The sequence below is a fragment of the Embiotoca jacksoni genome, unplaced genomic scaffold (assembly GCF_022577435.1).
Source record: "Embiotoca jacksoni isolate LCO1_2020_lvr unplaced genomic scaffold, fEmbJac1.0.p SCAF_10, whole genome shotgun sequence".
Classification (NCBI taxonomy): domain Eukaryota; kingdom Metazoa; phylum Chordata; class Actinopteri; family Embiotocidae; genus Embiotoca; species Embiotoca jacksoni.
The window spans coordinates 3522526-3536869 of NW_027185230.1; the positions used below are offsets into that span (position 1 = coordinate 3522526).

Consider the following 14344-nt stretch of genomic DNA (forward strand, 5'->3'; position numbering starts at 1 on the left):
CGGGGCGAGTTGTTAGCGGGATCGGGCAGCACGTCGGCACCGAGCCTACTGTGCCAAAAGGAGAGGGTGTCGTCATCGCAGCCAACAACCGATCCATAACGGCAAAATGTACTCGCTGTCATTTCAAACAGTTGCGTGTCAGAATTTCTAATGCGGCGCGGCAGATAATTACACTGAGTGAGCGGCTAATCGATAAACCCAAGGGCTTTGTAGATAGCGGCGTCCTTGAAGTGGCCAATTAACAATCGGCGCTCGAGTGGACCTTCGACGGAACGGGTTTAAATAGAAATGGCGATTTTAAGAAGCGACAGGTGAAGACCGCGGGCGACGAAAAAGCTGCTGACACAGCGTTGGAGGAAAAGACGAGCCCCTCCACGTGGAAAAGCGCTCCTCCTCGCCGAAGCCGTCGAGCGTCCGGCCTCACACCGACCGCTGAGGCTTTCCAGATCAGAGACCCCCGCTGTCCCGGCTGTCCGTGCTGTCGCGAGCTGCTCCGGTGCACGTTTGGGCAAACTGAAACTTGAATCACTTTCGGCGCGGACACACAATACGGTGCACCTGTAATAACAGCCCGTCAGTGTGTGTGTGTGTGTGTGTGTGTGTGTGTGTGTGTGTGTGTGTGTGTGTAACACTGGCGGTGTAGCGTATTTCTGGGAAGCCACATGAAGGGCGTTGCGGCGGCGGCAGCGAGCGGGGCCTTTAACAGAAAGAAAGCCGCCCCGGTGTCTCAGGAGTCCCTGTGAATGTCCTCGGTGCGTACAGGCAGCTGACGGTACGTGTCGAGGTGTAACACGACGCTCCCCCCCCTCCCCACCCCACCCGCCCCGTGAAAGAGCAACAGACACAATAAGAGCGCTGGCCTGCAGCTCCGTGCTGGTCTCTGCCACGGGGGGGACGGGGGGACGGGGGGGACGAGGGTCTGCTCCGTTCACTTTTGACAAACTTACAGCGGCATTCAGCGTGAATGATTTACAGTGTGAAAGCGCTTGCGTGTCTTTCAACTGGACATTTTAAGGATTCGTCACTAAAAAATAAAAAAATCAGACTTGGCCCGAGACTACGAAACAATATTATTCATATACAACAAAATTGTATTTTTGTGTGTGTGTGTGTGTGTGTGTGTATTTCAACACATCCTGTGTTAGCAACTTTAAAAAAAAAAAAAAAAAAAAAAAACTACGACACTCTTATAAAAGCCCAATTTTTTTCATTTAAGTCTCCACCTCCTGGAAAAAAAAAACCAAGCATGAAAAATTAATGTGAAATTTGCCACTCTCCCTGAGAATGCCAAACCCTTCACACACTGGGATCTTTATGAAGATCACCTGGACTATTAATTCAAAAAAAAATAAAAATGGCTTCTGTTCAAGTCTCAAGACTTGAGGTCCTCACCTATGTCACCTGTAACTGACATGAAGTTGGCATTCATCTGGAGCCCAGACTGTCCTCAATAAATCGAGCAATTTAGTTTGAGGCCAGTCTTAAGTTGAAGCGCACAGTTTTATGCTGCATTTTCAAAATGGAAAAAAAAAAACCAAATGCAGTCGCAAATTAAACCGAGTCACGCGAAAAAAAGAAACATAAAGCTTGCAAAGTTTTCCATTTATAGTCCTAAAAATAGTTAACGAGTGACTTGAAAACATAAGTGCTACACATGTGCTAACTTAACATGGACAAAAATGCACACACAAAAAAAAGAAGAAAAAAAAAAAAGGAAAAACTGAACTGCTTGCCCGAGTTAAAAAAAAAAAAAAAAAAAAAAAAAAAAAATCCCTCCGTTTCTGCAGTGATGTTTCAAATGCTCCAGTCCTACGTGGTTAAAGCTCAAACTTCCACCTCGGTTGACACTTTGGTCTCGCGGTGGGGACACAATGTGTCCCCGGTGAACGCGAAAGTTCAAACGAGTAAATTGAATTGCAGCGCACGCGAGGTATGCGCGAACGCAGCCTGGCCCCCTCGAGCGATGTCACTCCGTATCAAAGCGACATGTCATCAGCTCAAATAGCAGCATCAGATATGCAACGCAGCGAGGGCATATCTGCTTTCATTTCGAGCTATTAGTCCGTGTCGGAGAGATTAAATAAAGCAACGACCGCTCCAGCGCGTCAACGGCTCCAAACATGTTGATCAATTTGGCAACTCGCTCCTCCACGCGCTGTCAAAAAAAAAAAAAAAAAAAAAAGACAACAGAGCGCGAGGACGCTTTTCACACTAACCAGCCGAATGAAAGTGTTATCAAAAAAAAAAAAAAAAAAAAAACACCGCGCGTAACACAGCAAGTCACGAAACAAAACAAACTTACCCAGTGACAAGAACGGTTTGGTTTCCATGTCTGACTCGTAGTTTAGCTCATGCCAGCTGAGACGACCGCGTTCGGGAGTTTTTTTTTTTTTTTTTTTTTTTTCTTTCACAGGCGGCTGCTCGAGCAGACCAGACCAGACCAGGGCGCTGCTGCTGCTGCTGCTGGTGGTGCTGCTGCTGCCGCTGCTGGTGGTGGTGGTGGTGGTGGACCTCTCGAAGAAGACAGGACTTGACTCTAAGCGGTAAAAGTGACAGGTCGATGTCTGATAGTCTCGGCAGATAACCTAATGTTTCTGTTTGCTCACTCAGCTGCTGCGCTCGCACTCCTTCTCCTCTCCCTCTCGCGCTCCGTGTACAACAACTCCAACTACTGGATCCGCACTGCAAAAGGGGACCCGCGCAGGGGGTACTCCCACCGACGCAGCCCGCGCTGCAGCGACGCGCCAGCCAGAAAGCGGAGGCACGCTGTCAACTTTGAAATGAACAACACCAAAGAAGGAAAAACAAGAATGAACGGAACGTTTCATCCTATATATTAAAAGTATACTTTTTTTTTCCTCGAGGTAGAGTTTTTTTTTTTTTTTTTTTTTTTTTTTTCACGTGGAGCCCTCGCAGCTGAGCGGCAGCTACTTATTCTCCTCAGTGCTTATCTCCTGTTATTTTAACCTGGTCACATGTGTTGAACCGGGGCTGTTGGCGAAGCAGACAGATTTTTCAAGTGTCTTTCCTCGCTGCAGAATTTTTTATTTTATTTTTTTTTTTTTTGCCCGTCTTTCTCTAGAAGCTGCCACAGCATGAAATTCAATTTCAATTCGGTTTTATTGACGCGAAAAAGAAAGACAAATATGGAAATAAGAACACACAAAGTGCAGATAAACACAAAGAACAACCTCACTAAAATATGACAAATGACAAAAGAAAAACTAAAAAATGAGCTGGTTCCACAGGACAGGAGCCTAATAACTGAAGGCCCAGCCTCCCATCCAATCCGGGAAAGTCTCGGTACCAGAAGCAAAGCCGCACTGACAGCGCTTGGGTCTCAGTGTTGGGATGATAGAGTGCTAAGACAGCTGTGATATGAAGTGGAGCTTGGTTGTTCAGGGCTTTGTACGTGAGGAGCCGAATTTTAAATTCAATTCTCAGTTATAAAGGAAGCCAGTGACGGGAATCTCAAATGGGGGAAATATGCTCTCTCTTGAAAAAGAACAAAAAAAAGAAGTAACACATTCAGCTACACAGCAGGACTGATACCCAACATGGAAGTGATCTCAAATCTGCTGAATCACGGTTTAGCTTTCACAGTTGAGAACTGTTCAGTAACTTATTTTGTTAAAGCTAAGACTGCTTTCAGAGGACTACAACTCAACTTGTACCTGCAACTTTGAATGTTTTGTGAATTAGACGAAGAAAAATGGAAACTAGTCATAGTGCTGGGTGACATGGATGAAATCAAATATCACAGTATTTGTGACCAAATACTTTGAAATCAGCAATACTGCAGGACTACTGGGGCTTTCACAAAACATTTACACAATGAGATTTCTAATAAACACACATCAGTAATGCGGATATAATGACCAAGAGGGTAATGGTAAATGACCAGCCAAACTGTCACAAAAGTACGTGACTTTACTGTAATATAGCTTTTAAAACCAGGAAAGGACAACACTTATATCAAAATCTAAGATGATCTATGTCTCATGTCATGATATTGATATAATACTAGTATTTTGCCCATTCCTAATTAGTCATGTCTCTCAGGGTACATCAAACACATTGTTCCTTTCTAATGAAACATATATTAATTTCCCATTCTGATTCCCAAAGCTTAACAAACCCAGAAATTTTACCAACTTGAAGCAGATCCAAAACGAAGCTCATGATCCCACCAATGAGATAGTGTGTTTAGGTATGTGTAAACAATAAAACAAACAATCAAGACCAATAAAATTGCCCAAACTAAAGTTGCACACAGTTACAACATGAATATCTCTCACATCTCTCCACTCTAGATCTGCCCGTGGTTATGAAACGTATGCTGTGATTTGCCAACATGGCATAAAAAAAAATTTAAAAGAAGAAAAAAAAAAAGAAAAATCGATGAATATATTGCAGATGCATGAAAGTTTGGGGAAGATTCACATGAGCGCCCCCCCAACCCCCTCCCCTCCCCCCGCCTCGAGGCTCGCTTTACAGCAAGCGCTCATTTGCATAACTCTCACTGCATTAGACAAACGAGATCACTCCTCCATCATTGCTCCATCTGCTCTGACCACAACAGTTCACGCCTGATTCAAGTCACACCCACATCGTGTGCATTTTCATCTCATTCACCTCTCAGTCCTGCACACATACGGGAGGGAGGCAGGCGTCTCGGGAAGAGTGAAAAATGTCCCAGATTGGAGGAGAAATTTTTCCTCTCATGCAGCGCATACAGGAGAGATGTAGGGGTAATGCACACGTCTCCAGCAGCCCTCCTCGAGGCCCCTGTGATGAGCCTGCTCCTATTAAGGGCTAGAAGGTGTTCGCCACGTTTGCTCTGAGGCAAGATGCATAATTAATGCAATGCATGGCACATCAAAGATCAAAGGCAGTTGTGCAGGGGAAAAAAAAAAGTGAAAAATCAAGTCTGACTGGGCACTGATTCAAGGTGTCTTTGTGCGCATGTGTGTGGACGGATGTGTGTGTGTGTGTGTGTGTGTTGCTGTGTAGGTGTGAAAACGTGCGAGGGGGAAAAAAAAAGAGTCCTTAGAACGACTGATGCTTTTTGCGTGAATATTTCCTTCATTTATCTTCCACGTCAACAATGATCAGTCATCACATGGTATCATGTTTGCATAATGCTGTTAAGTGAGTTAATTGGCTGGCTAAATGCTCATCAGAGAAAGGGGGTTTGGGGGGGGGGGGGGGATTGAGGGGGGGTGGAGGGGGGGGGAGCAGGGATTGGACACCTATTTGATTCAGAAGGCTGTTTCGCCTCCAGCCGTCGCTGTGTAATAAAAGACAGACCTAACACAGAACTTTTAAACACCTCGATCGAGGCCAGGTTCTCTCATCCTCCCACTACACCGAGCTATTTAATCCTCAACTTGGGCCATGATTAATGGTGGTCTAACCCTTCACCTCCATCCATATAAATCCTCTCGAGGCTGTTTTGCCTGTCCTCGACGCTCTCGCACCTCTTCTCCTCCTCGAGTCTTTGAGTCGACACTTCCCCCTAAGTCGCAATACTTCAGTTCTTTCCCTTCTTTCGGTTTCTGTTTCTCCACTTTATGCAATGTGTTTGGGCCTCAGGGGACGAGGGACCACCACTGTAACGATACACTCCACTACGGTTGCTTTGACAGCACCCCATCCTCCTCCCCTTTCTCCCTCTCTCTTAAAGCGGGTGATAAATGAGACAAGGGCCTTTTGGTCTCCTTTGTACTTCGACCATTCACAACAAGCTCATCTGTAAAAGTTATTATGGCCTCCTTTAGTGGCAATGACAATGGTTTCCAATCTTGAGGAATGTACAAATAAATATGATTTTTGTTTTTCAATAAATTGTCAGATAAGAACGAAAAATGCTTCAATATCATTTTCTGAAAGTCCAAAATCAGCTAATCCATTAATAACTACTGGAATCCCAATTTTTAAATTCAATCCAAGCCTCTTAACAAAGTAGAGGAAACAATTTAAAGCCTATACTCATGTTGAATTGGTCTTCATCAGGAGGAAGTGACATTTATCCTATTTAAATCTGATTCCACTTAGATGTGACCAGTTGATTGAGGACAGAGGAAAGAGGTGTGCCACGAAAACACACAAAAGCATCTGAGATCATTAGGCCGTTTGCTGAGGTGTCCAGCATTGTCTGCCCCGAGGGAAGGTCTTGATCGTCACAGCCCCGGGTTCACATTCCTTAACCCCCGGGGTCAGGGCTTTGTCTGAGGATAGCACTGAGGCAACTTCCCCTGCGGAAATCAACAAGAGCTGACACACTCTGCGCTGGAGACGCACACAGAGACAGGAAGAAGGACCACCACACACACAGAAGCAAATATATGGTCAAACTTGGGTATTTTGTCTCATAAAACATGCAAACTGTAAGGACAGATGGAGTCACATTACATTTCTATTGATCACTAAAGGCGGCATGCCGTACAGCTTTAGGTTTTCAGGTTTATTTTTCCTTCTGTTAAAAGCAGCCATCGAGTTTCATTCATTTCTGTGTAGTGTTAAAAAAAAAAAAAAAACGAGCAGTCATGCTTGTTTTATGTTGTGTACACAATCCACGAACTTCAACTTTGCCTGAATTTGTGTCGGTGGTACTGCCCGTTAAACTGCGGCAGTAGAGCCTACGGGTGGTCAGAGAATGACTGTGACTGTTTGGCTTGATTTTTCATACAAAAGACTGGTCACTGAATCCCACGATCTCAACCAATGTGGTGTGTAAAGTCTTAATATTACTGGTGGGAATGCTAAATCTACAAAAAATATGACTCAAGTTGTAATAAAAACAGAACAATCCTTTCAGTGTAGATTGAGTAAAAAAAAAAAATTCTGTGAAGCATTACCTCACAGATATAATACAACTTGGAGGAAAATTAAAGCAGACGATGGTCACTAATACACAACTTAAGTTTCAAGAGTCTACAGACCGGTATCACACCAAAGCATGTAATAAAGTACACACATGTATGACCGTCAAGGAGGTAATGTGACAAAGTACAAAGAGTGATAAAGTCTGCAAAGGGAGAAAGTTGGAGGTGGTTGGACGTAACAAACACAGGACACTGGTGTTGGAGTGAGAAAGCAACGATCAGTGTGGATTTATTTTAAGTAATCCGAGTAAGTTACTTCCATAATGTAACGTATTTAACTCACTAAACGTACCTTAAATAACTTAGGTCACGTTACTCACGTCAATTGCTTGGTGCTTTGGTGCCGATAGACCTAACCAAGTTATGGCCTTATTATGTTTAACCCAAACCATGATCCTCTAATAACCCTAATCAGTGGTTTTTAGTGCCTCAACCTACGGCACATTACTTTTCACTCCTTGTCGAAGCAAAACATGACAGCGACATGGATCCTGTAGTGGATTGATGGGTGTATTTCACGTTTATGCTTCATATCTCATAGAGTAATACTGAAATGAATGGAACCCAATAGATGTATTAACAGGTATAAAACAAAATCACATTTCACTGACAGCAGCTTTGTTTTAGACTACTTGTTTAGGGCCTCTTGCAGTTTTTGCTTATTTTACAAACCAAAAATGAGCATATACCTGTTAAACATAGATTTCAGAAACAATTGCTGGTTTCCAATGACACGCCTACCGAGCACATTTTTCCTCATGCACATTCCCAGCTGTCGCCACTCCACTTTCACAGACGTCATTTTATTGGGATAGATAAGAGCTTTGAGGAGATCTGCCCATCAAATCTAACTGATTGATGAAATGAATCCAGGCTCAGGGCCAAGAAATGGTAGTTTAAAACACACAAAAAAAATTCCACAGTATTCTTTTCTAAATGATCAGAGCCCATTCTGCTTCAGGCTGTTATCAATACTGTACATTACATCAGCTGTATCACTCGCTTGCCATGTTGGGTTTTGAATGCAGCCACAGGCAGATGAGACTCGCGCAATGGGAACGTCTGAAGCTCAGGCATGCATCATTCTTTAATATCATATTAAAGTGAAATTGGCTACATTTAAACAGACACAACGATAAATCTCACCAGCACTTGGCAGAAGCTGGTTTTATCACGGAGGGGAGAATCACCCTCCCTGAAGAGCATCATCTTCTTACCTACGATTGAGTCCCGCATTATTGCATGATGATGGAACTACCGGGCTGCTGGAGCCGACAGATTGAGAGGGTGAGTTATGGCTGTGCAAAGGGTTGAAGGTGTAGTCAAACATTTCTTTTACATTTTTATTTTTTTTTTTTTTTTTTTGGTTCTGGATGAAGATGGCTAAATGTCTGATCTCAATTTCTTTGCCAAATTTGGATTTTTTTTTTTTTTCCCACCACGTTCTGTTAAAAAAAAAAGGTGAATTTGTGTCGAAAGAAGATGAAACAAATGTTCAGCATCTAAAATGTTAGCATCTAAAAAACACTGGTCAAATTCGTAGGAAGAGTCACCTTCAGGATGTCCCTTTTCCATTAGTAATCCATCCAAACTGAGGAGTTATTTCATTCAACCTGGTGGTGCCTGATCACATTTTAGTATCATATTCCTGTAATACATGTAATCTGTCACTTCACAGACTTGAGTTTTAGAAGGTCTACGATACAAGTTAAATCCCCCTTTTCACCTGAAATACATCTGTTTTACACTACAATTACAGTAGAATTGAACGTCACACTGTTGTTGAATGTTACACATTTCTATGCCAAAATTTTGTGGCCAACTGTATTATGACATGAAGGGAAGGTAAAACACAGAGATATTTAGGTCTAAAACTAGGTTTTACCTTTTAAAAATAACACAAGACATTTAAAAACATTACACCCCTCAGAGAAATCTGGACACATCGGTCACTCGATGTGTCCTAAGTAACTTCCTTTTCAATCGGCACGCTGCAGCGGGGAGAGAGTGTGACACTGTTGGACTTCAGCTGAGTAAACACTCCCCGCTGAGGCCAGAGATCTTGTGTACACATGGGGCACAGCGCACATTCAGCGAGGGGGGGGGGGCTCATATAGCCGCCGCAAGGATGGATGGTCTAACCAGGCCAGAGTCCACGTGGGCACAGCAGTCAAAATATGACAAGAGACCACCCCATCTGCTGAAACCATTGAGCCCTGATGAACAGACACCAGCTTAGGCTGTGGATGTAGCGCTTCCACACCTCTCGCCTGCTTCTACACACACACACACACACACGTGTGTGCAGAGATGCACATGCGCTCGCTGCACGTTAAGCGATCCTCAGACCGCCTGTGAAGGAAATAGACTCAAAGGTGCTTGAAAGAGACAGAGAGTCATTTCGCTGAGAGGAACATTAGAGTGAAGTGGAGTTATGGGACACCTCTTCTGTGGCTTCCTGCACGCTCACTTACGGACCAGCACTGACAGTCAGCGCGCACACACACACACACACACACACGCGCCAAACCACAGCTAATAATAAACCTCCGTGAGTCAGACGCAGCGGATGTGACAGAGATAATACATTTTTATTTGCCAAAATCAAAGTCATTTCTCGTTTGTTTGGAAGGAGGCCTGTGGAGCTATAAGGGCGAGACGTCAGAGTATGCAGAGTAGCAGCGATGCTATTTGTCTGGATTAAACCTCCTCACAGGAGCTCACGCTGCTGCACATTGCATTTACCGTCTTCATGTTTCACAGCATTCAAAGTCAGTCTCACAGGAAAATGTGTGATAGCTACGTTTGTCTGCTACAAATTGTGTGACTGGTGTTTTGTCAACTTACTTAACGTATGTAACGTAACTTAACTTACATACGTAACATTACTTCCGTACGTAAGTAACATATTTCAACCCAAACCATGATCTTCTCCTGCACCTTGCAAAGTAGTTTTGCAGCCTAAATGTTACCAAACTGTCAACCTAAACATGTGGTTTTGGTTAAGAAAAACATGGACATCTCACAATTTTAAAACGTTGCCTTTTTTTGTATTTATTTTTTTGGTGAAGCTACTAGATTTTGCTCTGCGGACCAACATAATGACTCAGACCTTTGTTTCTTGGTCTCTTTGGTAGTGGGATATCATACCTTACAGGAAGATTTGCTGAAACATTAGTCAATTGGCCAAGGAAAGACAGATTCATTCAGATTATTTTCACTCATGACTTTTCATACGTGAAGCATACAGCAACATTAATTTGTTTCAAATTCCTATACGAAAGGCAAATCTTTCATCAAAAGCCGACCTAATCTCTGCAAAAAGTGTTTGATTGTCATGTTTTTTGCAAAACAAAGTCTTTAGGTTCTATAATTGTGATGGCAAACTCTTCTGGTTTATCATCATCCGGAGTCCTAACATTGTGCAACACATTTTAATGGCATACGTACACATCAACAAACCAGCAGCATTTAGCCAATGTCTCATAATGCATCCAATAATTTAATCGGTCGGTAAAAGCCAGCGGCCATGAGTCAACTGGTTCATTTTGCACAGCTCTTTCTTGTGCAAAGCCCTTATTTTCCTAGAAAGCATTTCAGTGTTCTCCAAAAACCATGGCGACCATAAGCTAATCACTATGTTTGGCTGTCATAATATATCTTTTGATGCAGCAGAGGCCTTAACTAAATACAAAAAACATTGAAATGTCTAATTATTGACATTAAATGTTTTGAACTTTGTGTGGCCATGGCGCTAATAAGACTGGTGGATTGTAACTCACTCAATGCAGTGGAGAAGTTTCAAAATAAAGAAGCCCATAGTTCTGAAATGTTTCATGCAATAACAGCTCTATCTTGTCAGCAGACTACTAGAGAGTCGCCCTTCTTTTACACATTATCTGCCTGTGAACTGTGAGCATAGCGCCGGCTGTGTTTGTGTATGTGTGTGTGTGTGTCTGAGCCACACTCTCACCGTGATTTACAGCTCCACTCACACTCTCTCTCCTTCTGTCTGCTGGTCAACTACCATGGTGAAGGCGGCTACAACGGGCGGCTACGAAAGCCCCATAAATCTGGACACTTCCTACCACTGTCTCCCACTTCAAGGGGAAGCCTGTCCTGTTGCAAACATGATTAACCCTCTTCCTCTCTGTCCACAGGCCCCTGCACACAGCCAACCAACCTCCATCCTCTCTCCCCCCAACAAGAGGCCCTGCTGCAGGGAAAACCAGGGCCTCCTTCACACCTCAGAGGCAAGGAGGCCTCCAGATTTTTACCATTCCTTCCCTACACAGGAAACAACCAATAAAGTATAAGCTCGACATTGGCTGTCAGTTGGTAAGAAATCACATTAAAATATTAAAAAACATGTGTGAACAGATGGTACAGAAACACACCTAAAAGGATAGACTGGATTTTAAATGATGTATCGGACCTATAAAGACTGCACGTAAGTTAAAAATTGAAAACAGCGCAAAAGTAAACAAAAGAGTTAATTTAAGGAGTTACAGTTTTCCTCCTCCACAATCGGCTAAGTATAAAAGCTAATGTTTAAAAAAAAAAAAAAAGATGTTTTTATGAAAGGGTCTCTCTTCTCCCCAATGACAAAGTGAGAAAAAAGTTTTTAAAAGCCTTTCAATCCACAAAAGACTCGTTCAAGATGAGTGAAGCGATTGTCCCAGCATGCCAATTTGCAGCTTAGTCAGGAAGTTTGCTTGGTGCTGGGAGCAGGAATAGAGACGTGTTGTCATTGAGCTGCCCGAATACATCTACGAAATTTCAGATGAGAAAGAGATGGGTTGGGGGGTGCTGTCAGCAGAGAGCGGGTCCTTCACTGAACTGGGGCAGCAGACTACAACATGAGCCTTCAGCTGAAGCCGCAGCCTGTCTAGTCTGACTCAGAAGGAAACACGCGCACACACACACACACACACACACACACACACACACACACACACACACACACACACACACACACGCACACACACACACACACACACACACACACACTTAAAACACACAATAATAATCACAGAAAAAGGACACATCCCAGCTAACTATATTCACCTGTCTGCTTACATACATATTGTACACAGAGAGGAATGCACATTCAAGTGCACACACAGCTGCATTTATTATTCATGAAACAAACACACATGCACACAGATGCTTGATATCATTGCTGTCAGTCAGGCTTTTTTTTATATTGGGTTCCAGTTGAGGACACTGATGTAACATTTTTTGAATATCTTTATATGGCCAATCAAACTGTGCCAGTCAGATTTCTTTGAATACTGATGAAGCAAAAAATACTTTGACATCTCGTGACAAGTGTCAACTTATTACGACTGTTTTGGCTGGTTGGCTGCTTAACAATTTGTTCTGAAATTTTGACAGTGGTATGTTGAGAAGTTGGATCATGAATGTATAATTTGGTGCCTCTGTAAGCCTACAGACTAGATATATTAGCTGCATTAGCTAATACGATCCTTCATTTAGTAGCAGTTTAATAGTATGGCGCTTTAACTAACATAAACTAATGTTTAACTAAAAAGATGGATATAAAGTAGTATTTAATATACAGATACAGCTCTGTTTTTCAATTTATAACAGAGCCTATTAAAAGCATTGCCGATCATGTTTCCTGTGTATTTTGACAGTCTGATCTAATCTCTTGCTTTTGGTCAGTGAAAATTCTATGAGGAAGTGCACTGAATAGAACGGTGAGATTGCAATACTGCATCATAAGGAAGTGTATTGTAATATGCGTTGTACTACCTGCTGTATAAGTTTGAAATATTTCCAACATACAGCAAATAAATGATGACACGTGCAGCCTGCATTTCGACAACTCCACAGTACTGAAATTGCTCTTGTTAAGGTTTTCAATGACATCCACTTAAACACAGACAGTGGCAGAATTTCAGTCTTAGTATTACTGGATCTCAGTGCTGCATTTGACACGGTCGACCATGACATACTACTAAACAGACTAGAAAACTGGGTGGGACTCTCTGGCACAGCACTAAACTGGTTTGAATCCTACTTGAAGGACCGAGAATACTTTGTGTCTGTAGCTAATTGCACATCAGAGTGGACTAAAATGACATGTGGTGTTCCCCAAGGTTCAATTATGGGGCCTCTTCTGTTCAACATCGACATGCTTCCACTGGCTCAGATTATGGAAAGAAACAAAGTGTGTTATCATAATTATGCAGACGACACACAAATCTACATAACTATATCGCCAGAGGACTATAATCCCATACAAGAGTTGGGTAAATGCATTGAACAAATCAACAACTGGATGTGCCAACATTTTCTTCAATTAAACAAAGATAAAACAGAAGTAATTGTTTTTGGGGCAAAGGAAGAACGATTGAAAGTCAGCGCTCAGCTTCAATCACTGATGTTAAAAACCACAAACCGAGCCATAAATCTAGGTGTAGTTATGGATTCAGACCTCAATCTGAACAGCCATATCAAGACAATTACAAAATTTGCCTACTATCACCTGAAGAATATATCAAGGATTCGAGGATTTATGTTTCAACAGGATTTGGAAAAACTTGTCCCTTTATCTTCAGAAGACTTGACTATTGTAACAGTGTGTTCACAGGTCTCTCTAAAAAGTCAATCAGAACGCTGCAGCTGATTCAGGATGCTGCAGCTTGAGTCCTCACTAAGACCAGGAAAGTAGATCACATCACTCCAGTTCTGAGGTCTTTACACTGGCTTCCTGTCCAACAAAGAATTGACCTTAAAATCCTGCTGATGGTTTATAAAGCACTGAATGGTTTAGGGCCAAAATACATTTGTGATCTGCTGCAACCTTATGAACCATCCCGACCCCTCAGGTCATCTGGGACGAGTCTCCTTTCTGTTCCCAGAGTCAGAACTAAACATGAAGAAGCAGCGTTCAGTTGTTCTGCTCCACATATCTGGAACAAACTCCCAGAAAGCTGCAGGTCTGCTGAGACTCTCAGCGGCTTCAAATCAAGATTGAAGACTTTTCTGTTTGCTGCTGCCTTTAATTGAACCAGACTCCTGAATTTCCTGCATTTCTGCATTTTATTACTGTATTTTATTTCTTAAATTGCACTGCAACTTTCATTCTATTTTTTAGCTTGTTTAATGTTTTAATGACTGTTTTTAATGTTTCGATCAATGTTCTTAATTGTTTTTAAATTTGCTTTTCCTTTGCCTGATGTTTTGATGCTTTTAATGGTTTTATGTGAAGCACTTTGAATTGCCTTGTTGTTAAAATGTGCTATACAAATAAACTTGCCTTGCCTTGCATCAACATGGGAAATCCTGTCTATATACTGTTAGACAGGACAGGACTATACACAGCATGTACACAATGCTGTAACCTGGTGTAAGCAAACACAGTCCAACATAACCTCTACAACTCAAAAATAAATAGAGTTGGACAATAAAACATCCACCAATGTGTT

General features: G+C 42.4%; 1 protein-coding gene across 4 annotated transcripts in view; it reads right to left on the bottom strand.

The window, feature by feature from the left end:
* Positions 1–2670, bottom strand: part of rxraa (retinoid X receptor, alpha a) — a 104675-nt gene extending 102005 nt beyond the window's left edge. For all 4 annotated transcript variants that reach the window (XM_069162019.1, XM_069162001.1, XM_069162009.1 and 1 more), the window contains exon 1: positions 2303–2670. In XM_069162019.1, coding sequence (XP_069018120.1) covers positions 2303–2330 — 28 coding nt within the window. In that variant the 5' untranslated portion in view covers positions 2331–2670. The remainder of the gene's footprint in view (positions 1–2302) is intronic.
* Positions 2671–14344: the final 11674 nt, after the last annotated feature.